Source organism: Barbatula barbatula (assembly GCF_947034865.1).
Source record: "Barbatula barbatula genome assembly, chromosome: 15".
Lineage (NCBI taxonomy): Eukaryota > Metazoa > Chordata > Actinopteri > Cypriniformes > Nemacheilidae > Barbatula > Barbatula barbatula.
The window spans coordinates 19,324,676-19,349,977 of NC_136778.1; the positions used below are offsets into that span (position 1 = coordinate 19,324,676).

The 25,302-nt window shown below is 43.5% G+C and overlaps 1 protein-coding gene across 1 annotated transcript in view; it reads left to right on the plus strand.

Moving 5' to 3' along the window:
- Nucleotides 1-287: 287 nt before the first annotated feature.
- kcnk10a (potassium channel, subfamily K, member 10a) overlaps nt 288-25,302 on the plus strand; it is a gene marked incomplete at both ends in the record, with an annotated part of 75,623 nt that continues 50,608 nt past the window's right edge. The window contains 3 exons of the mRNA XM_079474070.1: nt 288-342; nt 1,527-1,909; nt 11,078-11,195. Of these exons, the coding sequence (XP_079330196.1) occupies nt 288-342; nt 1,527-1,909; nt 11,078-11,195 (556 nt within the window). The remainder of the gene's footprint in view (nt 343-1,526; nt 1,910-11,077; nt 11,196-25,302) is intronic.

Consider the following 25,302-nt stretch of genomic DNA (forward strand, 5'->3'; position numbering starts at 1 on the left):
GGAAAAGGGTGCAATTGTCAAAAAGCGGAATGATCTGGAGTCTCAAGTACCGAAGAGGCAGAATGCTAGTCTTGTATCAACTCCTTTCTTCTACGCGTAAATCTCAAAACCAAACAAGCCTAAAGATAAAGATGTTTTCACGTTTGCGGTCATCTAGGATATATCCCTGTCTCGTTTAAAGATAATTCACCAAGGAAATGTTGCTATAAAATTTAACCGAAAGATTTAAATCTTTCTTCACTTTTTCATCTGAAGTTTTTATGTAATTAATAGAATTGCAGCTCAAAATGAAATTTCCAACGGAAAACCCAAGAAAACCAGGGAACTGGAACCCCGCACCAGGTAGGTACATTCATATCTAAAATGCGTGATCTGTATTTGCCTTGCCATACATCTTGGGCTGTGTCTTAGACAAGTTATAAAAAGCATATTGCACCATACGCAAGGGCTGCCTAGCGTAATGAAATAGCGATTGCATATCCTACTAATTTAAATCGTGAAACACGATTCATTTAATCACAAGGCAAAATGATAGATCAGTTAGCCTTCTAGTTGGCTGTGTAGTTAAATGTGATCAGCCCCTGGTTCAGTATCAACGGTAGCCTATATGTTTAACATTGTAATAATAGGCTATGCATTTATCAGTGCCATGACGATTCATATCCACGCGTTTCACATTCAAATAGAGGTTTTCTCGGATGAGGAATCAGTCACGACATTAAGTATGTAGCTTTCAAACATGTTGGTTGTTTGGTGCAGTATCAATAAAGTCGTAGCGACACTATGTGGTAAAATAAAAATACAGCTTCACAAGCTTTTGAACTAAATGCAACCAATTCCAGCTACAAGAACAATGCATATGATAAATGCATATTAAAACATACAATATACTCTAATAATATTATGTGGCTAATACTACTTTGTTGCGATAAATAGCTAGTTCGATCGGTTATTTGGTATTCAAGAAAATTTGTAATAATGAAACATGTTTTGCTACAACTGATGCGTATTTTACGATCTGTAGTAACAGCCATGGTAGTAAACACATGGTTGCACAATATTCAAAGATATATCTTTACGATTTGTTAAAAGTATAATAAGTACACTTTTCTCTTAATATGTTATTCCTCTTGATGTTTTATTACATAAAGATTTAAGTAAATAGCCATTTTCATGCTTTATCTAAATACAGCAGTAGCCTAACATTGCACCCTATTACTGTACTGCTGCTTTCTGTAATGAGCCAACAAAGTGTCTGCATGCAGGGGTGTGCGGTATGCAGCCTAGACTGCATTTTGATCCATTAATTGTGAAACTATGTGCTTGCACATCTAATGTGGTTATGTTCATCTAATCATCTGCAATAAAAGGCCAGAAAAAGAACTAATCAAGTTCAAACCTAAACAACAGGGTCATCATCTTTGAACACTTTTACTTGTCTTGATTGAAGTTAACTATTTTTCAAATTATGTATATAGCATGATATACTGTAAGTGAAAACTATGTTTTCTTGACTTCTCCAACAGTGCCAGTGCAGACCAACCTGGTTCCACCAAAGAAGGTTCAGCCAGGGATGTTGCAGTCAAGCCTGGTGCAGGCCAGCGTGGCCACCATGCAGAACCCAATGGGGTGCCCAGTACCTCGCCTTTCTGTCTCACGCCCCTCGAGTGTTGTGGCCAGTATGGAAGCAGTTGTGGATGGCTCAGCCCTGCTCACAGTCATGAAGTGGAAGACTGTTCTAGCTGTGTTTGTGGTGGTGGTTGCATATCTGGTAGCCGGTGGTCTGGTGTTCAGAGCATTGGAACAACCCTTCGAAAGCAACCAAAAAGATGCAATCACCTTTAAGAAAGCTGCATTCCTGCAGAAACATCCATGCGTGACCCCCAATGAGCTGGAAGAGCTCATAAAGGTAAGACTGTTGCTTGTCAGTGGTGGAGCTCTAGCAGTGTCTCTAGTCGGATCACGGATCTAGTGTAACAATAGAGCTTTATCGATCCGTCTGAAATGTGAGCTTCACTCATGCGATAGAAAGGAGTGCATTGGGTGATGCAAATATGGAAATAAATGTGAATGAAATTAACTCAAGCAACTGAAGTTGGAAGAATTTGATAAAAAATAATTTGATGGCAGAAATTATTGGTGTTGTAGCACTATACAAGAATCATTTTAGATCTTTAAGAATTCTCATTTACGAGACATGTGTTACATAACAGGACCTTTCCGAAACGTTGTCAGCAAGAAAATACTCCACTCAAACAAAATCTGTAAAATAATGGAAATTATTACTCATTACCCTGACTTTTTACCGTAATTGCAAAACTGCTATTTTCTGTTAATTGACATTGTCCACAGAGTAAAAAAGGAAGGACACTTTCCATTATTTAATGTGCACTAAGAATGTACACTCTAAGAACAAAATGTTCAAAAGTGAACATTTTGCGGTTCAATTAGAACTTTATCTTAAAGGTGCATTAAAGAACAGGCAGAGTTCCTTCTAAAACCCCTTTTAGAACATCATTTCAGTATTATTTATATTATTGTTATTATTTTTATTGTTATTATGATTATATTTACATATACTATAACATAAATTCATATAAGACACAACACCATGATTTTCCATTAAATGTTTATTGTTTACAGTACATGCAAAAATTTCAAACAAAACACCACTCATAATTCGGACTAATAGACTGAAAACAAAGAAATATTTTCTGGGGAAAAAAATCACAATCAATTTAATTTAACAACTGGTTGTGATATGTATGGTTTTGATGTGTGTGATTGTCCTAATGCATATATGTAGCCTACAATCCACAAATATACTTACATGTACTGTAACTCATTTCATGCACAAAAATCACATGTGCTTTGAATTCTGTCTTATGAACGGGTGCAGATATTTCCTTTGGCACCTGTGGATTCCTTTGAAACTGTTGTTCCGCAGCTCTGATTCACAAATGCACAAAAGGAAATCTGTGATGTCCTCCTCAAGAGGCACTTACCGGCCTTATAGACTATACAGTTTTAAGTTACTTCTAAAGGCCTGCATTTTTATTGTTCTGGAGCATTTCTATTAAACTGAAAAGAATTTCTGGTGAACAGCTGTAGCCTTCATACAAAACAGTAAAAGAACATATGCCTTATCAGTTATCATTACACGCCATTGGCAACCATGAAAAGTAACTGTTATTAGTATTAGTAGGCTACAGTAAATAGTTTTAAACATTTGATACATTTTTACAGTTTACCTAAGATTAAAAAAGACAATGGAATGTTTTGATTATTTTATAAAGACTACCACATTTAAAAACCACTAATTACTTTGAACATTGACCCTCATAACATTACTATACCACTTCAGTGCAATGCAGAAATGGTTAACATGACCATGAGCCTTTTTTGTTTTGTTCTACTCCCAAAAATTGATTATAGCTGTGTTTATTCAGTGGAAAGAAATCGTCACCGGCATCCCTGTAGTGTACCATCGAGGTTTGTTGTAGACATCTTATTATATACGATATTAAGCTTTTGCGTCTGCCCATGTTTGCTGATATACAAATATGTTATTCGTGTGAGGTAGGCAAGTCTCATCAGGACAGCCAAAGCAAGGCCGTAAGTTTGATTTTGACACTGGTGGGGACATCAAATTAGTCTACAGAGCCGCATTGTCTCTAAAGTTTAGCGTCGTTTACTTGAATTATTTAAACAATATAATCATTTAACCATGCTTAAAATAGTTTTATTACTATTATTTTTAATGCACTGTTTTTCATTGTTGTCACTCTCATTGTTACACGGTCCATTGCTGTCTACAGCAGGAAAAACACAAGAAAACACAACTAACTACTTTAAAACTACTGTGTGTATGAGTGCTTAATTGACCTCTATAACAGTGCAACCTTAATATAATACAATATATGCTAATATCCTGTGACCCTGCCTCTGCCTTTCACCTGGGCTACAGCCACCTAATAAAATTACACAATTGGTGGTGCATGGTATCTACACAATTCAAAGCTCTCATTTTAAACACACACTAAGAAACTATACTGTAGCTTGTCAACCTAACATTTGTCACAGTATTGAATTTTCACAACTAACATACTTCTATGTCTACTAGGCCTCACCTGTGACCAACAACATGACAGGACAGCTTCTGTCACCTGACCTGACAAAATAATGCATTAACACGTTCAATATTAACACTTTCATTGCTTTGATATCTATAGCTTACTATAATCATTACAAATTCCATAAAAAGTTTATTTCCTAAATGAGATAATCATGTTTTTTTATTATGCATTCCAATTAATATCAATCAAACTGCAGTTGGTTTTTTTTTATTTAAGCCATAAAAACATATAAAATCTGAGTTATCTGATTTTGGAAACAAACTCTTAATTTAGTTATCCTCATAAATGTGAATAAGTACAGACACACACTAACGTTTATGTTTGCAACCCATTAATAGGGGATTGTAATGCAATGTGAAAAACACTGTTGCTGAATTCAATATACTCTTGGTAAGAATAATTTCTTACCAGGTAACCTGCATAAAAAGGCAATCACACAGAATACACTTTTTTTCTGTTTGAAAATGCAGTGCACTGTACTGGCCTTTTTGTTTACTTTTTGAAAAGAGGAGTACACTGCATTTTTTATGTTGCTGAGAACAAAACGTAACCATTTGTGTATCACAAACTGCGCTATTTTTCCAGAACTCTGTTGTAAAAGATTTTAATTAAATGATTACTGGATAAATAAATGTTGAATAAAATAAGTCATAAGTATAGAACACAATAGACAGATGGACGTTCGTGCATATGTCACGGGAGAATGAAGAGCAGAGGAAAAAGGAAGTTAATCTGATGTTTATTGCACTAGGCAAAGCTCAGTACTCAAAAACGAGAATAAACAAAGGCACAGTCTTTCAGTGAGACCGGACCGTAACTGTCCAGTCTCACTGACCGGAACTGTAGTGCAGAGACACGAGGGGGAACAGAACCTCACAGAGAATCGACAAACACAAGACGTTAGAGGTGAGTATAAATACTCTAATGATAATTAGAATCAGCTGGCGCTGATTCTCCCAGAGGATCATCAGCGACCACGCCTACACACACAAAACACAGCGCTCAACCGTGACAGTACCCCTTCCCCTAAGAGCGCCTCCTGGTGTGATGGCAGATTGTAATCATCAATAAGGGACTGATCCAGGATGTCCCCAGCAGGAACCCAACTTCTCTCCTCCGGGCCGTAACTTTCCCAGTCCACCAAATACTGAAATCTGCGTCCCCTCCGCCTCGAGTCCAGAATGCGATTGACTGAATATGCTGGTTCCTCATCTACGAGTCGCGGCGGTGGGGGAACCGGGGCAGGCGGATTAATGGGAGAAAAAAATACGGGTTTTAATTTGGACACATGGAACATGGGATGAATCCTCCTGTACGCAGGAGGAAGTTTGAGTCGGACTGTCACCGGACTAATGACTTTGGTGACAGGGAACGGGCCGATGAATTTAGGAGCTAACTTGTTAGAAACGGAGCGGAGCGGAATGTTCTTGGTAGAAAGCCACACATTGGAACCAACGACGTATACAGGAGGTCTCGACCGGTGGCGATTGGCCTTAACCTTGGTGCACACCCCACCAGGCGCAGAGTCTCACGGGCTCTGGCCCATGTGCGATGACACCTCTGGACGAAGGCGTGCGCAGAGGGGACCGCGACTTCGGATTCCAGGTTGGGAAAAATTGGTGGCTGGTACCCTAAACTCAAACGGAGATAGGCCCGTAGATGACACTGGTAACGAGTTGTGAAGAATCGTTGCTTGACCAAAAGCTGGTACGGTTTACTCCTGGGTGACATGCTACGTTAGAACAATGGCCCCATCGATTAACGTCAGACCGTAATCCCTCCGGCACAAACAACCGACTTGGTGGGCAGCCGGGCGGAGGCGTTACCCCTTCTAAGGCCGTCTTGACTTCCGATTCGACCTCCCATGTGAGCGTGGAGATGAATGGAGTCTCAGGTCAAATATGCTCGGGACTAGACAGGCGTTCGGAGTGATAAAAAATGTGAGATAAAGAATCGGGTTTGATGTTTTTGGAACCCGGGCGGTACGAGAGAGAAAAAACTAAATGACCAAAAAAAGTGCCCACAGAGCCTGCCTGGAGTTGAGTCTTTTAGGAGATTGAATGTATTCCAGGTTCTTGTGGTCAGTCCAGACGATAAAAGGTACCCCCGACCCTTCTAACCAATGTCGCCATTCTTCCAACGCTAACTTGACGGCCAACAATGCTCTGTTACCAATGTCATAGTTACGTTCGGTAGGGATGCATCTTGTTGTCTGTGGAAGAGCGTTGGGAGAGCACTGCACCTACCCCCACCTCTGAGGCGTCAACCTCCACCAGAAACTGACGTGATGGATCAGGGGCTATTAGAACGGGAGCTGAAACAAAGCGGCTCTTCAGGTTAGCGAATACAGCCTCGGCTGTATCGGACCACCTGAACATCGTTCTGGGGAGGTCAAGGCGGTCAGAGGAGGGGCTAGTTGGCTGAAGTTACGAATGAAACGTGGGTAAAAATTGGCAAACCCCAGAAACCTCTGTAGGGCCCTACGAGAATCTGGACTTGGCCAATCCACCACAGCCTTGACCTTGTCAGGATCCATACGCACTCCCTCAGACGAGATGATGTACCCTAGGAAAGGAACAGACTGTGTATGAAAAGCGCATTTCTCCGTCTTGACAAAAAGCCCATTCTCTAGCAACCCCTTAAGCACTTGCCTGACGTGCTGATTGTGTTCCTGGAGAGACGAAGAGAAAATCAATATGTCATCCAGGTAAACATATATGAACTGGTCTACCATGTCTCTCAGCACGTCATTGACGAGTGCCTGGAAATCCGCTGGGGAGTTGGAAAGACCGAAAGGCATAACCAAATATTCAAAGTGCTAAAAGCGGTTTTCCATTCATCTCCCTTCCTGATGCGGACCAAATGATAAGCATTACGTAAATCCAATTTTGTGAGGACCGAGGCTCCCTGCAACCGCTCGAAGGCTGAAGGACAACGGCAAAGGATAAGTATTCTTTACAGTGATGTTGTTCAGTCCTCGGTAATCAATACACAGTCGCAGGGAACCATCCTTCTTCCCCACAAAAAATAACCCCGCCCCCACTGGAGAAGAGGAGGGACGGATGAACTTGGATGCTAGAGAATCAGAAATGTATTTTGAACTTTATGCGGGCGGCAACAGGGAGCCAGTGTAACCTGATGAAGAGCAGAGTTACATCACTCTCTTCGGTTCATTGAAGACCACTCTTGCCGCCGCATTCTGGATCATCTGGAGAGGTTTGATTGTGCATGCAGGAAGTCCAGCCAGAAGCGCATTGCAATAATCCAGTTTGGACAAGACAAGAGCCTGGACTAGGACTTGCGTAGATTGCTCCGATAGGAAAGGTCTAATTTTTCTAATGTTGTAGAGGATGAATCTACAGTTAAGCAGATCATTGATTACCACTCCCAGGTTTCTGGCTGTGCTGGACGGTGTAATCGTTGATGAGCCTAGTTGAATGGCAAGGTTGTGGCAAATCTTTGGGTTGGCTGGGATCACAAGCAGTTCCGTTTTTGAGTATCTATTACTGAGTATCGCCACCTTGCCGTTTTTTATTTGTCTTACGTCTTATGAATTTGTCCATTGCCTCTCCTGTTTTTCAGCCTGTTCCTCATTGCCATCTACCCCAGTCCCAAAATAAGGCCCCATGAAGCATTGAACCTTTTCTGTCACGATTTGGTTAGGGGAAGAACCCAATTGCAGGCAGCGATGGTGAGGTTAAACAAAGACTTTAATAAAAGACAAATTACAAATAATACACCCACGATGGGGGGAAAACTGAACTGAGGCACGAATCAAAAACAGAAAACAAAGACTTCCCACGTGGGGGCAAAAAACAAAAGACAAATACTTAACACTATAATAACTAAGACTAACTAAACATGCATCAAAACAAGGAGCAAGGTAAACTTCAAGAACACGACAAGGAAACAGATACAAGCCAGGAAACATGTACAACGAACGTGCATTAAATAGGGAGACTAACAAAGGATAATTAACAAGGGTCAGGTGCGGGTACTGAAACACTCAGGGAAGGTTAACGAGACATAAGGGCGGGAAACACTGACGAGACACGAGAAAGCACATGGCAAGTCAGAATCAAAACAAAGCCATGTCTTTCTCACACAAAACGTAAGGCTATGCCATGACTCCGTTGCAAGACCAAGTATAAACATGACATGATAGTGGAATCATGACATAAGCCCCCCTTAAATGAACACCTCCAGGTGTTCATCAAGGGGTAGACTGACAAGACAAGGGCAGACTGGGACAACGACAAGACAAAGCAAAACATAGAAAACAAGATTAGGGGCAGACAAAAATACATAACAAAAGGGTTGGGGTGACATAATAAAAATAACAAACAAGGGAGGGGGAACAACAGAGTTCATGGGGGGGATGTCCAATAGGGTAGGGACAGGTTGGAACAGTCTTTGTCCCTGGCGCTCGGAAGCGTGGAGTCCCAGGGGACTTAGGGGACACCCTGGGGGGCGGCGCTCGAGAGCGCGGAGTCCCAGATGCTCTGGGAGAGGCCGGCTGCAACGCCGGCTGAGTCACCGGCTGGAAGGCAGGACCGGGCACTTGACTGGAGGGCGCCTGCGGGACCACCGGACTTGGGACCACCGGACTTGGGACCACCGGACTCCGAGCCACCCTCCGTTGCCTCTTCTTCTTAAGCCGAGCCACCCGCCTGGTGGCCGGCTGAAGGAACGACGTGAATGGGGCGGGCGGCTCGGGATTGGAGGCCTCGGACGAGGACCCCCAGGATTCCTGTCTCCCCCGCTTGCCAGTGAGACTGGGCGGTTGTGGAGAGACTGCAGAGGTTGGAGAGTGGTGCGTAGCGATGCCCACAACCCCGATCTGCAGAGGACCACTCTCGGGTATCGCAACCAGCGGAGATAAGTAAAATGGGTTCGATGAGGTCGTGGACTCCGAACGCGCTGCGGCAGTTACCCACACGGCGTAGAAATCCAACGGCCTCATCGCCCTCATCTCCGAGCGAGAGAGTGGCTCTCTGAGACCGGTGTTGAACAGCACCGCCAGCTCCCTCTCTCCGAAGACGCCCTGTTCAGCAATGTCTAGGAATCTCTCCACATACTCGTCCACAGTCTCACTTCCCTGGCGAAGACTGCAGAGGCGACGGGCCAAGCTGGACCGGTCAGTGTCCATGCTGCTGCTGGGTTCTGTAGTGGCACGTTCGTTCTGTCACGGTTTGGTTAGGGGAAGAACCCAATTGCGGGCAGCGACGGTGAGGTCAAACAAAGACTTTAATAAAAGACAAATTACAAATAATACACCCACGATGGGGGGAAAACTGAACTGAGGCACGAATCAAAAACAGAAAACAAAGACTTCCCACGAGGGGGCAAAAAACAAAAGACAAATACTTACGCTATAATAACTAAGACTAACTAAACATGCATCCAAACAAGGAGCAAGGTAAACTTCAAGAACACGACAAGGAAACAGATACAAGCCAGGAAACATGTACAACGAACGTGCACAAGACAGTAGACAAGAGGGCATTAAATAGGGAGACTAACAAAGGATAATTAACAAGGGTCAGGTGCGGGTACTGAAACACTCAGGGAAGGTTAACGAGACATAAGGGCGGGAAACACTGACGAGACACGAGAAAGCACATGGCAAGTCAGAATCAAAACAAAGCCATGTCTTTCTCACACAAAACCTAAGGCTATGCCATGACTCCGCTGCAAGACCAAGAATAAACATGACATGAGAGCGGAATCATGACACTTTTCAGCCAAGTGGTTCACAAAAGGGTTAATTTCTTGAGGCTTTATTTGCTCACAATACCACCTGGTGGCCAAAGAGTGTAAAACAAGCAGACACATTACAGATGTGCCTGATGTGGTCTAAAATAGACTGCATTTTGTGCCAATTAAGGCTTAGAAATAACGTTGAAGAAAAAAAAATTCCACATAGACTAACCTATTTATAAAACAAACAATTGCTTGGAAAAAATTGCTTAATCACAGTAGTAATCTTAATCCTGCACTGTTAGGTAACTACAGACCTAAGACTTAAGCAATTAAGTGTGTACCTTTTGGCACCTGGAACCTTTGTCTGCAAGATTCTTTTCACAATGAGAAGACTGATTCGCTGCAACACTTGTTAATTCTGTTTGTTTATACCCGGTTCACTCTTTGCAAAGTCTTGTCTGTGTAACACTGTTTGCCAATATTGTTTTAATAAAAACAAAATACTGAAAATAATCCAGCGACTCTGGTGCTGCCATTAATTAGTCATCATCAAGTAGTTTAACATCTGTATAACCTCCATTTTCCTCCAAAACGCAAATAAAGCTTTCTGAATCCTAAAATTGCAATGCAACCAAACACACAAGGCACATTCCAGAACGGTCAGAACGGGCATATGCCTAGCGATGATGACTACTCAATGCACAGTCGTGTGATTCTCGGGAATGCGCACTGGAAATAAACACTCAAATCAGGAAATGTTTTAATATAGTCTTTAGCTTTGTTTGATACAAAAAATATCCTCGTCATGTTATATACATTAAAATTGAACCACCGGAGTCGCAAGGACAATTTTATGATGTCTTAATGCGTGTTCATCGCTTTGAAGCTTCCAAAACTTCAAACACTAAAATGTGAAAACTGATTACAATCTAACAGTTGTCTTCACAGTTAGTTTAACTATTCCATGAAAAGATTTATACACACAGCTCTGTGTATAGAACAATTCGAGGAGAGCAAACTTAGACTAGAGTTAAGTTTATATACATCATACTGGTAATAAAGCCAGAATATCATGTATATAATTCCTCATATTCTGTTTTTTATAGCTTTCATAACTGCATCTTTCTCCTTTTTTACTTCTATTATAATTATAATTATGTGTTGCAAAAGGCACTGTATAGATACATTTAATTTTTATTAAATATAATATTCCTTACTGCTAATGTTTCTTTTTTCAGCACTCTGTTGATGCGGTAAATGCTGGAGTGAGTCCTATTGGAGATACATCATACAACTCCAGTCACTGGGATCTAGGAAGTTCTTTCTTTTTCGCTGGAACTGTGATCACAACAATAGGTAAACTATTTCATGTAAATGTCCCTGTTTATTACACACCACACATGGGCGGATCCCATTTAACAAACGACTTATACAAACCACATTCCTATTTTTAAGCTCAAGTGAAATAAAATGTATTTTCGATTGCCAAACTTATTGTCACCCTGTCAGTTCACATGACCAACCATGAAATGTTAGCAAATTATTGATACCTTTTTATATTGAGATGCTGTCTCTGAAATTGATTCTGCTTTGTGCTGATAGCAAATGCTTAGTAATGCTTTCTAATCAATTGTTTGTTTTTGTTGGGTATATCCTTGCTACAGTTTGAAGAGATCAAATAAATAACCCGAAAAAAAATAATGCTGTGAGTTCTGCAATATTATAAAACACAAAAAAATGTATGTGCAAGTCACTATTCCAAAATGTTTTTCTTTTGGACTTTTTTTGTGGGGCATTTCTTAGGAGGATTGATGTAAGTGATCTAGAAAATCTAAATTCTGTCATCATTTACTCACCTTCGAGTTGTTCCAAATCTGTAGAAACTTCTTTGTTCTGATGAACACAGAGAAAGAAATTTGGAAGAATGATAATAACCAGACATATTTTGCCCCCCAATGACTACAATAGTTCAGTCATTCAAAAGTTCGCCAGTTTGCTGTTCTTCATTCTTCAAAATGTCAACAGAACATCAAAAAAATATTTACACCTGTGAGGTGGATGAATTTTAGAGTGGCCTTTTAATTTGGCCAGCCTAAGGCACACCTATGCATCCTTTTTTGTTAAACTCAAAATTTCTGATCCCCCCAGAGCACCCCAAAACAGTAAAACTGCACATGTTAGAGTGTCCTTTTATTTTGGCCAGCCTAAAGCAAACCTGTGCAATAATCATGCTGTCTAATCCGCATCATGAAATGCCACACCTGTGAGGTGGATGAATTATCTCAGCAAAGGAGAAGTGCTCACCAACACAGATTTAGACAGATTTGTGAACAATATTTGAGAGAAATATCCTTTTGTGGACATAGAAATGGTCTTAGATCTTTGAGTTCAGCGTATGAAAAATGGGGGCAAAAACAAAGTGTTGCTTTAAAAAAAATTTGTTCAGTGTTTTACTACTACAGAGATTATTATTATGCCAATTGGGGGTAGAGTAACTTTAAGAGTCTAACGCTCCCATAATCTTCTCTGCTGCTTTCCAAACTTCAATAGAATGGCATATATTTGGACCAAATTTAACCAGAGCTTTTTTTAGATATATCTGTAAAAGGCAAGTCCTGTAGACACAATGGGTAAATGGTGTTGGTTTCTAAAGCTTGCCATGGTACACAGTAGTAAGCATCCATCCACGTCCTAAGCGGTCTCATCTGGTATGCAAAATAGTAGGGCCAAAAATATACATTTAAATTTAATTATTCGTTTGGCAGACGCGACCGTTTCTGGATGGACTTATCCCACAATTGTTAGACTCGTCAGGCCGACAACTTGAGATAGAGCGATCACACAGATCTCCCGCTCAGCGCCTCAACTCGACAGATAGACCCCGGTCGATTTTGGCAAAATTCCTGCGGTCTGCCGACAGAGACTTCGTGTTACGGACAGCAAGAATTAAAGGCAAACTTTACTGGGAGAACAACCATATTATGGTCTTTCCTGAGCCAGAGCAACACAGCAGAAGCGAGACAGATTTAAGGAATGCAAGAAAATGCTTCACTCGAAGAAGGTGAGCTTCGCACTGCTTTATCCTACAAAACTACGAATCGAAACCAAGGATGGACGCAAGACTTTTTCTTGCCCACAACAGGCTATGGCCTTCATTGAAAAAATTTAGATTTTTTAGAACTTGATATCCTTTTCTTAAGCTCTGCCTCTGGTGTAGTGTTTATTTTTTATTTATTTACTTTTACTCTTTGTAACTGTATACAATATATACATGTTAAGAATACTTCATGGTTATTGGTTACAGTTTTTTTATATACTTCATCTGCCTTGATTTTCTTTTCTTTTTTTGAGTACCGAAGTGTCGCAGAAAGTCATGGACCATTGGACTTTTGTGGGTTGGACTTCAGTTAAAACGTTAATGTGCAATGTTCATGTTGAAGCGCAATTCGATTTTTGTTCTTTTGTTGGTTAATTGGGGTTTTATGGTCACACTATTGCTTGAATATGGTTTAGAAAATGTGAACTTGGCTACATATGTCTTTACATCTCAAGAATGCCACTCGTTGACGTAGGTAGATTATCTTTTTCCACATGGAATGTGAATGGTTTGGGGCACCCTATTAAAAGGAAGAAGGTGGTGGCTTCTCTAAAGAGTTATAATATTGATAAAAAAGCATTTACAATTTAGATATGTGAAGTGAAAGACAAGTCCGGAAGAGTTGTTATGGTTTGGGCTGAAATACAGGGGACAGAATTTATTATTGGCCAATATCAATGCACCTAATATTGACGATCACATTTTTTTATAGATTTAGAAGCTAAATTGCAAGCTGCTGGGAATTATGAGATTGTGTTGGGCGGGGATTTTAGCTTGTTAATGAATCCACTCTTAGACCATAGCAACCCAAAAGTGTATAACACACCTAAAGCGAAGTTGTCATTACTTAGGATGTGTCAATCTCTCAGCCTCATAGATATTTGAAGACTCCTGACTCCACATGGAAGAGACTACACCTTTTTTTCAAATGCACATAAAATTTTCTCTAGAATTGACTTTTTCCTTTTATCTAAAGCCCTTATCCCTTCTGTCATCGCATGCAAAATTGGAAATATCTTAATTTCGGACCATGCTTGGGTATGTTTAGAGCTGAAGCCTTATATAGAGAAGCCTTAATACATCTCTTTTACAAAACCCAGTATTTCAACAAATGTTAAAAACAGAAATAAATTGTTACATAGAAACAAATTGGTATCAGGTATCAGTATCCTCGGTGGGAGTGGCTTGGGATGCTTTCAAGGCCGTTATTAGGGGACGTATCATTCAATTTGCGGCGCATTCCAAGAAACTTAAAGCACAAGAACTTTTGGAGTTGGAAAATAGCATTAAAAGGACTGAAACAAAGATAAAACGTCAAATAATACCCAGTGGTGTTCGAGAATTAACTCAGCTGAAATATAGATATAACACCATTCTGTCTCAAAAGATTTAATTCTTGCTATTCAGGACATATATATAATTTTTTTAGTCAGGAAATAAAGCAGGAAAACTTCTAGCTAATTATATCAAGTGCAAGGAGTGTTCTTCCATTATTCCATCTGTTAGGTCTTCTAGGGGAGATATATATTTATATATATATATATATATATATATATATATATATATATATATATATATATATATATATATATATATATATATATAGATCTTTACAAGTCTGCATCTTCATCAACCGATGAGGATATTAGCTGATTCCTGGAGCTGTTAGATCTCCCTAAACTATCAAATGATCAGAAGCAACTTCTAGACTCCGATATAACTGTAGAGGAAGTTAGCCCACAGAGCATTGCCCACAGGAAAAGCTCCTGGTCCAGATGGTTTCCCCGCAGAATTTTTTGAGGAACACGTTAAAGACCTTGCTCCTATAATGCAAGAAGTTTTTAGGGAGACATTACAGAGGGAGGAGTTACCACCAAAAATGTCACAAGCTCTAATTAGTCTTAAACTTAAAATGGATAAGGATTCAAGTGATTGTAAAAATTACCGCCCAATATTAATTATTCAACTGGATACGAAAATCTTGTCAAAAATCCTGACTAATCGTTTTAATAAAGTTATATTATCACTTATGATACATGTGGATCAAGTAGGGTTCATTAGCGGCCGTAGCTCTTCTGATAATATTCGTCGGTTTATTGATATTATGTAGTCTGTAAGGGAGGAACAGACCCCAATTGCAACCATCTCATTAGATGCCGAGAAGGCTTTTGACATGATGGAGTGGATGTACCTATTTTAAATTCTAGAAGTCTATGGGTTTGGAAATCCCTATCTATCCAACATACCAAGCTGAGTGTCATATAATTACGGAAAGAATTAGCTGTCCAAATGAGTTGGGTCAGTGCTGGACTATAGAAATGTTGATAGTAGTGTTCAAATACTCTATTCACATCCTTAGGTAAAGTATATATTGAGCCCTCATGTAATAGCTGCCCTAAGACTCACCATATTTCAACGTCAATGCTTGGAAGAGCCTTCTCCATGGAAGTAATATGACTGTTTAGTAAGGTGTATTATGAATTCAGCTCTATGCAAATATGTTTACTTCTTTAGCTTTGCCCTGTTTTTTACAATTCCATCTCTGGTAGATGAATTTGTTTTATAGCAATACTAAAAATAAAGCATTTTATTTAATGGTGCCTTTCAAAACACCCAAGGTCACCTCACAAACAGGCAATGAATACACAACACAAAGCTTGGGTTCTGCACGAGACACAACAAATACTTAGCACCTACAAATAACTCAGTAAAGCATATTATAAAAAAGCCTGAGTACAACGATACGTCTTGAGGCATGTTTTATAAGTCTGCAGGCAATGGATATAAGACACATATATTTTGGGGAATGGAGTTCCATAGGCGGGGGCATCATAGCTAAAAGGTCTAGCACCCATGGTAGTAAGTCGAGGTACCAGAAGCAATATTAAAGATAATGATCTGAGAGCACTTAAAGGGGTGTAAATGTGAAGAAGTTCAGAGTGCAAGATTATGGAATTTCTTGTAAGTAACAGAATCTGAAAATAAACTAAATACTTTACTGGAAGCTTGTGCAATTGCGGGAGCGCTGGCGAAATGTGCACACGAGAGGTGTTCTAGGAAGAACACGAGCTGGAGAATTCTGAACCAACTGGAGTTCAGATTATCCCTATGTTTTTGGTCCTTAAGTGGACTTTCCTTACGTGAACCCTTTTCTTGCACTAAGAGTTACCTTAACCATTATAACTTAGGGATTTCATGCAAGCGAACTGTGTACTCATCTCTGTCAACAGAATGACAGCGACAGAACAAAAAACACAATAAAAGAATACAAAATACAAAAGATACAAATACAAATAAGTAGGTTATTTGTAAAGAAGAGTTTCATAGGATTGCAGGTGAATGGTGTACGTCTTTCTTAAATGGGCTGATCAAATAAATGTGGTCTTGCTGCCACCTCTGGAAGTAAGCTAATAATAAAAATACCTTTTAGGATTTCCCAATGTGATTGGGTGCATAGCTGTCTTACAAACAGGTTTTAGAAAAACCAGCCATGATTTTCTTGGGGGAGCAGGTGCAAGCATGACCAGTTTTCGTCTTCTATAGCCACAGTGCCCGGCTCTCATATCCTCATATCTTTCAAGGCCAGTTTATTAAATATATCAAACATTTCCCAGTCAGGCATTCTACTAGCAAGAGCATTTAAACTCACCGGACTGAATGATGTTTTTATATTTCATTTTCAGCTGCTGCCATGTTCTTTTTATTGCAGAAGGATTGTACCTACATGACATAAATCGTAGTTATATATATATATATAGAGAGAGAGAGAGAGAGAGAGAGAGAGAGAGAGAGAGAGACATTTTCACGGTATCAACAATTAAGCAATTTTCTCCCACGCCGATTCTCTCTCTTTTGCTGCTCTTCCTTCTAAAAATGCTCATATTCCCTGTATGTTTGTAACAGTACCTCCAATTCAACTGGCGAGAAATAAACGAGCGCTTTTTGTCACGTGGCATTGTCATGGTGAATCGTGTTATCTTCGCTCAATTGATAATGGCTTTTAAAGCCGTGGTGAACGCACGTAACCTAGGGTGAACTTACTCAGAGTGGATTAAACTAATTGAAACCAGCTGTTCTGAAACAGAAAACTCAGAGTAGCGATTCCCTGAGTAAATCAACTCAGAGTTTAACTCATTGTTGCTTGAACCTCCTTATTGAAATTGTCCCAGGCCTGGATTTTATGTTGTGGTTTGTGTGTGTTTATTTAAGTTTGATTTTATTAATTCTGAATTTTTAAAACTTTATTAAAACTGTCTCCTTCCTTCCATTTTATGGATCTTGTTACAATTTTGTTTTTGAAAGACTCACTGGTGTGCAATATATAATATTATAGCTAGCATGAATTGGACTGGATTTAGATGCAGCGCACAAGACATGACTTTATTTACGCATAGAAACAAGCTTTTGAGAAGAGACAGCAGACATAAAGAGACTACTGAAGCAGGGAATCGGAAATGCGAGGAGTTTAGTTAAATGCATTGTAAACGCAAAACTCAGCAGGCAGTGGCGGCTCTACATTGAATTGCAACCAGGGTGAGACCACCTTTAATTAAAAATGAATGAATAAAAATCAAACACACACAAAATTATGACAAACCGTAATATTTTATTATAACAACATAAGTGAAAGGGAAAATTATATTTCTCAGTTGTACAAAACCTTTTTTCACGCTCAATTTGCGCGAATTGCACCGCAATCAGGTAATCGCGTCTTTGCATTGACTTAACATGTAAATCAAATGTGCTTAACGCTTCATTTGTGTTCGGTGTGAACACACTATTACCCAGAGGTGAACTATCCCCTGCGTGCCCCTCCCCTTTCCCCTTCTCACACACATGGCACCTTCTAAGCATGCAGGGGCGCCAATTTGCCAATTCCCGCACAATGAATGAATGATAGATAATAGAAAACCGCTTCACGGCGGCCCAGAGTGTTTTTTCGTTTTCTTTTGCTCATGCCGGTGCCGCCCCTCATGTGACATGAAAATGTCATGGAATTTTCTTATTCCTTAAACTAGCTGAGTCAGCCGAGACAAACGCAACGCACAGAGAGGCATGACGTACTTTGCTAAGTATTTTATTGTCTTTTAATCTGCATCATAAGCAATGAGATGGTGTAGACTAAAGGCGCTCTTTCCTCCTGCCCCTCATGTGACATGAAAAAATGCCCGGTTCGCCCGTGCCTAAAACCAATACTGTCAGCAGGTTCAATTTAGTTTGACATGGTCTATATTATTCTAAATAAGTAGTTGTGTAGATTATATTGATATTAGGACTAGATTGAATTTACAGAAATGCTTGTCTCTTCCCTGTTTGTCTATTCTTTAGTCTCTGTGTGTATATTGCAAAGTTATCTGCTTATGATAATAATAATCATTAAAATATTGACATTACTATACATTTTATGAATAGTAGGCCTATACAGAATAATCAGATACAAAGTTGTCAGGGATCGGGTCTGAACCTCACGTGTGGTGTGTTTGTTTTGTCTATCATATGGTAGAGCTGTCAGTTCACCATGTGATCAGTGTCTGCGTGTTTTGTTTTCACTAATCTCACGCACCTGCTGCCACTCTTCAGTTAATTTGATCACTATTTAGTCCTCGCTGTTTCTTTCACCTAGTGTCAGATCGTTAGTTTGTCTTGCGCTTATCACTGCATAATCCTAGAATGCTTTCGTGTTTTGACCTTAGATTTATCGCGCCTTTGTAAGGAATTTCTTGTCTTGTAATATTCTCTCTTGTCGTGGATCTACCTCTTGCTAACTTTTCACTCTAGCCTTGGAAATATTTTTGCCTCGTATTTTGGAATTAATCCCTGCCTTGGACTGTCCCTTTTCAGAAGACTAGTTTCCTTTTGGTGGTCTTCATTCCCGTCAGTGTGGTGGGTCTCTCTCTCCTTAGCCGGTGTGCACCGTCTTGCCGTCCTGACTCCAGCGCTGAACTATCTGCACGGTGTTTTCCGTCTGTCTCACCGCTACCCCAGATTCGCGTCCTCCTCTGCTTCATCTGCCTTACCCTCTGAGGAATCTACATTGATCTACAGAACTCTCGTTGGGGGGGTCTTCGAGTGTCCAAGTGCGAACATCGGAGAACACTGCTTATCCCTCTCGCCAGGCGGCTGCGTGCGTGGCTAGCCACGGATGGACTCGAGCCTCTGTAAGGATCGGCTCGTTCAGATTTAACGGATTATCCCCCCTTAGCACATTCGGGAGGTTGTTGTTGTTTTTCTACTCTGGGACCGATGGACGACTGTTGATCTTATTACTTCTATTCCCTTGGGGGTTTTAACAACCTGAATTCAGGTTGCAGACATTTTTTGTGCCGAGCGCTCGAGCCTAGATAGAGTTTTGGGGGGTATCATTTTGCCTGCTATGTTTGAAGTGCTGTCATTGTTTCCCTGAACCAGAATAAACTCTTTTATTTTACCCGCACCTGACTCCGGTCTCAACCATAACAGAACGATCTGACCAAATATGGAGTCAGCGGAATCAGACCCTGTGCGCACTGCCCTCTCCCAACAAGGGGCGTTGTTAGGTCAACAGTCTCAACGACTGCTTGCCACTGCCCGGGAAGTCAACTCCCAAATGGCATATTTAGCTAATCGTCTTGAGCACCTTCAGGCGGTGTCCCGTGAACGAGCCTCCGTTCATCACGAACCTGAGCCTCACGCCAATAATCCCCCACTCTACGATGGTGATCCCAAGTCCTGTCAAGCCTTGTCTCAATGTGCCCTGGTCTTCTCGGAGGAGGTGGCTTATGTTATCACCCTGCTCTCCGGAAGGGCAAGGGAATGGGGGGTGGCGGTCTGGAACGCCAAGGCCCCTTTTTGTTCCACCTTTGAGAACTTTCGCAAGGAAATGGAGAAGCTTTTTGACCGTTCAGTACGAGGGGATGAGGCAGCTGCCTTGCTTTCTCGCTTAACCCAGAAGGAGGGGTCAGTTACGGACTATGCTATTCGACTTAAGACGTTGGCGGCAGCTTGCGATTGGAACGAGAGCGCACTGCGTGCCCGCTTCCTAGAAGGTCTGAGACCGACCATTGCCGACGAACTTGCGGCTCTAGATGTTCCAGCTAACCTGGAGGTGCTCATTGATCTCTCGTTACGTATTGAAGGTCGTCTCAAGCACCGGCAGCAACGCCGGCAGTCTTTTCCTGTTTGGCAGTTTCAATCTTCCACAGGACCGGATACAGAGTCCAACGTTCTCTCTACCCCTGAACCCATGCAACTTGGGCGTCTTCGCTTGACCCCCCCAACAAAAGCAGCAACGGCTTAGACAGGGGTTGTGCCTATTTTGTGGAAAGCCTGGCCATTTTGCTCTCCAATGTCCTTTAAAAGCCGCTGCTCATCAGTAGAACGGAGAGTTCTGGTGGGCATGGCTTCAAACTGAAGCTCTCCTTACGGACGCACAGTTTTACCAGTCAAGTTGGTCTTCCAGGGGGTACCCCACACTGGGCAGGCATTGATCGATTCTGGGGCAGAAGGTAATTTCCTGGACTCTACCACGGCCCGAAGATGGGGGATTCCTATCATTCCTCTTGATAAGCAGATGGAGGTACAGTCATTCACGGGTAGTCCCCTTACCACTATCACACACATCACTCCCTCCGTAAGTCTGTTCTCTTCCGGCAACCATTGTGAAAGCATTGTGCTGTACATCATGGATTCGCCCCTAAATCAGGTTATTCTGGGGCATCCATGGTTAGTACAGCATAATCCTCACATGGATTGGGGAAGAAATTCTGTATTAGCCTGGAGTCACTATTGTCATGTGTCTTGTTTAGGTCCTGCTTCGTCTCCTGTCTCTTTGTCTTGTGTCCCGCAGGTTCTTTCCTCCGATCTATCCGGCGTCCCGGTGGAGTACCACGATCTGGGTACCGTGTTCTGCAAGTCTCGGGCTACCTCTCTTCCTCCGCATCGCTCCTACGACTGCGCCATAGACCTTCTCCCGGGCACTTCTCCGCCAAAGGGTCGACTTTATTCCCTGTCTAAACCAGAACGGGAGGCTATGGACAAGTATATTCAAGAAGCTCTTCTTGCTGGGCTCATCCGTCCCTCTTCTTCCCCTGCCGGTGCGGGCTTCTTCTTCGTTCAGAAGAAGGACGGCTCCCTGCGTCCATGTATTGATTACCGAGGTTTGAACGACATCACTGTTAAAAATAAGTATCCCTTACCCCTTATGTCGTCTGCCTTTGAACTTTTGCAGGGAGCTCAGGTCTTCTCCAAATTAGACCTCCGCAACGCTTATCATTTGGTCCGCATTCGAGAGGGGGATGAGTGGAAGACTGCCTTTAACACACCTACGGGACATTTTGAGTATCGGGTTCTTCCTTTTGGTCTAACTAATGCACCGGCAGTCTTCCAGAACCTGATCAATAGCGTGTTGGGCGACATGATTAATAGGTTTGTCTTTGTGTATCTGGATGATATTTTGATATTCTCCCCTTCTCTCCAGGTACACACCCAACATGTTAGACAGGTTCTCCAACGTCTCCTAGAGAATCAGCTTTTTGTTAAGGCGGAGAAGTGCGAATTCCACGCCGAGTCTGTTACGTTCCTGGGCCATATTATCTCCGCTAAGGGGATCAAGGCGGATCCTGCTAAGATCAAGGCTGTCGCGGAATGGACCGTCCCCGACTCACGTAAAGCGTTACAACGTTTTCTGGGGTTTGCTAATTTCTATCGTAGATTCATCAGAAACTTTGGCCAAGTGGCCAGACCGCTAACTGCGTTGACTTCCACCAAGGTACCGTTCAGGTGGAACCAAGACGCTCAGGTAGCCTTTGACATACTTAAGTCCCGTTTTGTCTCTGCACCTGTCTTGTCTATTCCAGATCCTGCACTCCAATTTATTGTTGAGGTCGACGCGTCTGATGTCGGGGTAGGCGCGGTCTTATCCCAGCGGTCTCTCTGTGATGGGAAGGTGCATCCTTGTGCCTTCTTCTCTCACCGCCTCAGTCTTGCTGAACGTAACTACGACATCGGTAACCGAGAGCTGTTAGCGGTGAGATTGGCGCTGGGTGAGTGGCGTCACTGGCTGGAGGGAGCCGCGCAGCCCTTCTTGGTCTGGACGGATCATAAAAAATTGAATATATCCGTTCAGCCAAGAGGTTGAGCTCCCGGCAGGCCCGCTGGGCACTCTTTTTTGGCCGCTTTAACTTCACCCTCTCGTACCGGCCGGGATCTAAACATCAAGCCGGATGCCTTATCTCGTGTGTTCGAACCCCCTGAGGGGGAATCCACTTCCGACCCAATCCTCCCAGGGGGGTTGGTGGTGGGAGCTCTCTCTTGGGGTATCGAGCGGCGAGTGATCACGGCCGGACGAGGGGTGCAAGCGCCAGCAGAGTGTCCAGAGGGTAGGCTGTTTGTGCCGGTCCCATTGCGACCCGAGGTCCTTCAGTGGGGCCATTCATCTAGACTAGTCTGCCATCCAGGAAATCGGGGAACGTTGGCAGCTATTCGCCAACGCTTCTGGTGGCCCTCCCTAGCCAAGGATGTCGGACAGTTTGTGTTGGCCTGCTCCACATGTGCCCAATGCAAGTCAGGCAATAACCCGCCCGCTGGTCTGCTCCGTCCATTGCCCATCCCCTCCCGCCCGTGGTCTCATGTGGCTCTTGACTTTGTCACTGGGCTTCCTTGCTCGAATGGCAATACCGTGGTACTCACGGTGGTGGATCGTTTCTCCAGAATGGTTCACTTTATTCCCCTCCCTAAACTCCCATCCGCCAAGGAGACTGCTCAACTGATGGTGGACCACGTCTTTCGTCTCCACGGTTTGCCGGTGGACGTCGTGTCCGATAGGGGGCCTCAGTTCTCCTCCAGGTTTTGGAAAGAATTCTGCAGACAGATCGGGGCCTCAGTGAGTCTGTCTTCAGGTTTTCACCCCCAGACCAACGGGCAGTGTGAGCGGGTCAATCAGGATCTTGGTAGAATGCTCCGCTGTCTGACATCCAGTAATCCCAGTTCCTGGTGCTCTCAGCTCTCCTGGGTAGAATATGCCCACAACTCATATCCCTCAGCGGCGTCAGGTATGTCACCATTTGAGTGCTCCTTGGGTTATAATCCCCCCTTGTTCCCCTCACAGGAACCCGATGCTGCGGTCCCGTCTGCTTTGGCCTTCGTCCAGCGTTGTCGACGCACCTGGAGGAGGGCCAGAGAGGTTCTGGTCCGGACCGAGAGACGGACCAAGGCAGCAGCTGACCGCCACCGGTCGTCTCCTCCTGCCTATGTGTGTGGTCAACAGGTATGGCTTTCCACAAAGGACCTGCCTCTCCGGGTGCCTTCTCGCAAGCTGGCACCCAGGTTCATCGGACCATACCGTATCACTAAGGTGGTTAATCCGGTGGCCGTCAAACTTAAACTTCCTCCTCACCTTAGTCGGGTTCACCCTGTTTTCACGTGTCCAGGGTCAAATCTGTGAGTTTTTCCCCTCTTCATCGGTCTAGCAAACGACCCATTCCCCCTTCGCCCATTTTGGTGGATGGGTCTCCTACCTAAAGGGTCAGGAGGCTGCTAGACGTTCGAAGACGTGGCCGAGGCTTCCAATATTTAGTGGACTGGGAGGGCTATGGCGCAGAGGAGAGGAGCTGGGTACCATCGCGGGACATCTTGGACCGGTCTCTTATTGTGGACCTCTTCCGGCGTCGAGGTGAGCCCCCTCCTGGGACGCCTGGTGGCGCTGCTGGAGGGGGGGTACTGTCAGGGATCGGGTCTGAACCTCACGTGTGGTGTGTTTGTTTTGTCTATCATATGGTAGAGCTGTCAGTTCACCATGTGATCAGTGTCTGCGTGTTTTGTTTTCACTAATCTCACGCACCTGCTGCCACTCTTCAGTTAATTTGATCACTATTTAGTCCTCGCTGTTTCTTTCACCTAGTGTCAGATCGTTAGTTTGTCTTGCGCTTATCACTGCATAATCCTAGAATGCTTTCGTGTTTTGACCTTAGATTTATCGCGCCTTTGTAAGGAATTTCTTGTCTTGTAATATTCTCTCTTGTCGTGGATCTACCTCTTGCTAACTTTTCACTCTAGCCTTGGAAATATTTTTGCCTCGTATTTTGGAATTAATCCCTGCCTTGGACTGTCCCTTTTCAGAAGACTAGTTTCCTTTTGGTGGTCTTCATTTCCGTCAGTGTGGTGGGTCTCTCTCTCCTTAGCCGGTGTGCACCGTCTTGCCGTCCTGACTCCAGCGCTGAACTATCTGCACGGTGTTTTACGTCTGTCTCACCGCTACCCCAGATTCGCGTCCACCTCTGCTTCATCTGCCTTACCCTCTGAGGAATCTACATTGATCTACAGAACTCTCGTTGGGGGGGTCTTCGAGTGTCCAAGTGCGAACATCGGAGAACACTGCTTATCCCTCTCGCGGGTGAGAGTGGTGAGAGTGGCTGCAAAAGCAGGACCCAGAAAGAGAGGTCTCCTTGTGGGAAAGCGGGCGCTAGGCTCCCGAAGGGGCCCAGCAGGTGTTGGGACGGGGCAGGGACCGTCCCAGTCCGACCAGACAGTGACGAAATGGCTGGGGTCGGGTCCGATGGTCTCAATCCTCTGGGTGTTCCTTCCCTCGACGCCTTCTCCCGGGGGGACACCTGAGGGGGCACCAGAACCGGAATCGCTGCCGAAGAAGGCTGGGGCTGCTGGGGAGCAGTACGCGTGCGAGACCTCAATGGCCGAAAGGCGGCCGGGTCACAGAAGGCCAGTCTGCTTCTACACTGTTGAGGGCTGCTAGGAGGAGTCCTTGACAGCGCTACCAATCAGCCGACCTTACGTGTGGGGTGTCGGGAAAGCGGACTTCCTCGGCATCACCCATCTGAGCAAGGTTGAGTCAGAGGTGTCTCTCCGGACCACTGATGTGGACATCGTCCGACCCAGGGTCTGCGCCGCCACCTTGGTTGCCAAATCGGTGGCGACGCGAGGAGCCCTTGGTTCGAACTTCCCCGTGTGCAGGATGGGACGCGAGTGGTCCGCTTGCCAGCTGGCTGACGGGTTAATGCTCACGATAATCCCCATATCACCCTCGTTGCTCGCTGACGGCATGGCCGTAGCCGCTGCGGTCACAAAACGGGAAGCAGACAAGGTGGTGACTGGATCTTGCAGAACACGGCCACCGTGACCGCAACGTCTAAATCGTCATCGGGCAGGATGTATCCACGAAGGCTGCCACAGTGGTCGGATCCCCGAACACATGCGGCAGCCACCGTGTCTGTCCCCGTCCTAGATAAGTGTATTGCATCCATGAGATCACCGGGGGATGCCACACTGAGGAAATTAGCTCTTTTAGAAAAACACCTCTGGAACTGCCAAGACGCCCAGGGGAATCTCTGCTGCACCGCGTCGTAGAATCCGACAATTCGTAGATCGTCATCAGAT